General features: G+C 53.9%; 1 protein-coding gene across 1 annotated transcript in view; it reads right to left on the bottom strand.

Annotated features, from left to right (window-relative positions):
• Nucleotides 1-1,731: 1,731 nt before the first annotated feature.
• Nucleotides 1,732-1,945, bottom strand: part of GUITHDRAFT_131721 (hypothetical protein) — a gene marked incomplete at both ends in the record, with an annotated part of 965 nt that continues 751 nt past the window's right edge. The window contains one exon of the mRNA XM_005842477.1: nt 1,732-1,809. Coding sequence (XP_005842534.1) covers nt 1,732-1,809 — 78 coding nt within the window. The remainder of the gene's footprint in view (nt 1,810-1,945) is intronic.

The raw sequence follows: 1,945 nt of genomic DNA, 5'->3' as shown, positions 1-1,945 counted from the left end.
CCCCCCCTCTGTCTGTCTGTCTGTCTGTCTGTCTCTCTCTCTCTCCTCTGCTCGCTTCATCCTCGCCTCCCTTTCCTCTCTCTTCTTTCTCTTCTAGCGTCCTACTCGCTTGTCACTCACCATGTGGTCAGGAGGGTCCCAGCACGAACGTTCCCAGCAGAAAGGTGAGCTACTGCTCAGCTGAGTCTTCCTCTGACTTGCGCGGCAGTCCATCCTCTCTGACAAGCCGTGGATCAACCTGCTCTCAAACAAGATGAGGAGGAGGGGATAAGGGAGGAGGATGCTGAGGGGAGTAGGGAGGTACAGGAATATGATTATGAATACGGGGATGAATAAATGGGGCTACTGCTCCTGCTGCTCCTGCTGCTGCTGATGATGATGATCATGATCATGATCATGATAATGAGGAGGAGGAGGAGGAGACGGAAATAAGGAAGAGGAGGAGGAGGAAGAATGAGGAAGAGCAAGTAGGGTTGGGGTTTGTAGCACTTCAAGTCTGACTGATCATTTTCTCAGCTCCATAGCGACCACATGCTCCAGGAGGAGATGCGTTGGAGGGAGCAAGAGGACACGCTCGGTGAGTTCCTGGTGTAACTTCCACTACTACCCCCTTCCTCTCCTCTAGTACTACCCCCCTTCTCTCCTCCTCTAGTGTCATCCCCACTTGTCCCTCCCTCTTCTGATTTCCTTTCCATTTCTTCTTTCTGCTTCCTCAGCTGCTGCTGCTTCTTTCTGCTTCCTCGGCTGCTGCTGCTGGAGGAGGAGGGGGGAGGGGGAGGAGGAGGGGGGAAGGGGGAGGAGGAGGGGGAGGAGAACGCTGGAGGAGGAGGAGGAGGAGGAGGAGGAGGAGAAAGAGAGGATGGGGGAGACTGAGAGAACCAAACAGAGGAAGAGAAATGAGCAGGCAGCAGGAAAGGTCGGAGAAGACCTCGTGATGGTGTAAGGCCAGATGGAGGAGATGCCGATGCCAACGCCGCACCAGGTCTCGCGTCCTTCGACCTGATCCGGATTTTGCTGGAGAGAAGGAGGATGAGCATTAGGAGCAGGAGGAGCAGGAGGAGCAGGCCGGAGGAGCAGGAGATTGGGAGGAGGAGGAGTGCCTCTTGTCGCTGTGAAGATTCACAGGGAGGAGCAAGGGCAGAGGGGAGGGACATGAAGAACGGCAGCAGAAGCAGGAAGGACAGAAGCATCGCGGAGAACGGAAGAGGGAGAAGGAAGGATGAAGGAGGAGGAAGAAGAGAGAGAGAGGAGAGGAAGAAGAGGAAGAGGAGGAAAGGATTTATTTCTACCTGCAACTTGACAAGTTCTTGGACCAGAAACTCGCACTGTTCGCTTGAGGGGTCAGCCTTGCGACCGTTGACAAGCTCCATGACTGCAACGAGAGAAAAGAAGAGAAAAGAAGAGGACAGGAGAGGACAGGACAGGAGAGGACAGGAGGAGGTAGGAAAAAGACGGAAAAAGGGGAAGAAGGGAAGAGGAGGGAAAGGAAAGTTGTGAGTGGACATCGATCATCTGATCGATGGAGACGCGATATAGAAGGAGAGGAGAAGGAGCAGCATCAGCTGAAGGAGGAGGAGGAGGAGGAGCAGCAGCAGCAGCAGCAGCAGCAGCCGAGGAAGCAGAAAGAAGAAATGGAAAGGAAATCAGAAGAGGGAGGGACAAGTGGGGATGACACTAGAGGAGGAGAGAAGGGGGGTAGTACTAGAGGAGAGGAGGGGGTAGTAGTGGAAGTTACACCAGGAACTCACCGAGCGTGTCCTCTTGCTCCCTCCAACGCATCTCCTCCTGGAGCATGTGGTCGCTATGGAGCTGAGAAAATGATCAGTCAGACTTGAAGTGCTACAAACCCCAACCCTACTTGCTCTTCCTCATTCTTCCTCCTCCTCCTCTTCCTTATTTCCGTCTCCTCCTCCTCCTCCTCATTATCATGATCATGATCATGATC

This window comes from Guillardia theta, assembly GCF_000315625.1.
Source record: "Guillardia theta CCMP2712 unplaced genomic scaffold GUITHscaffold_1, whole genome shotgun sequence".
Taxonomy (NCBI): domain Eukaryota; class Cryptophyceae; order Pyrenomonadales; family Geminigeraceae; genus Guillardia; species Guillardia theta.
This window is presented reverse-complemented; position numbering and strand designations above follow the sequence as displayed.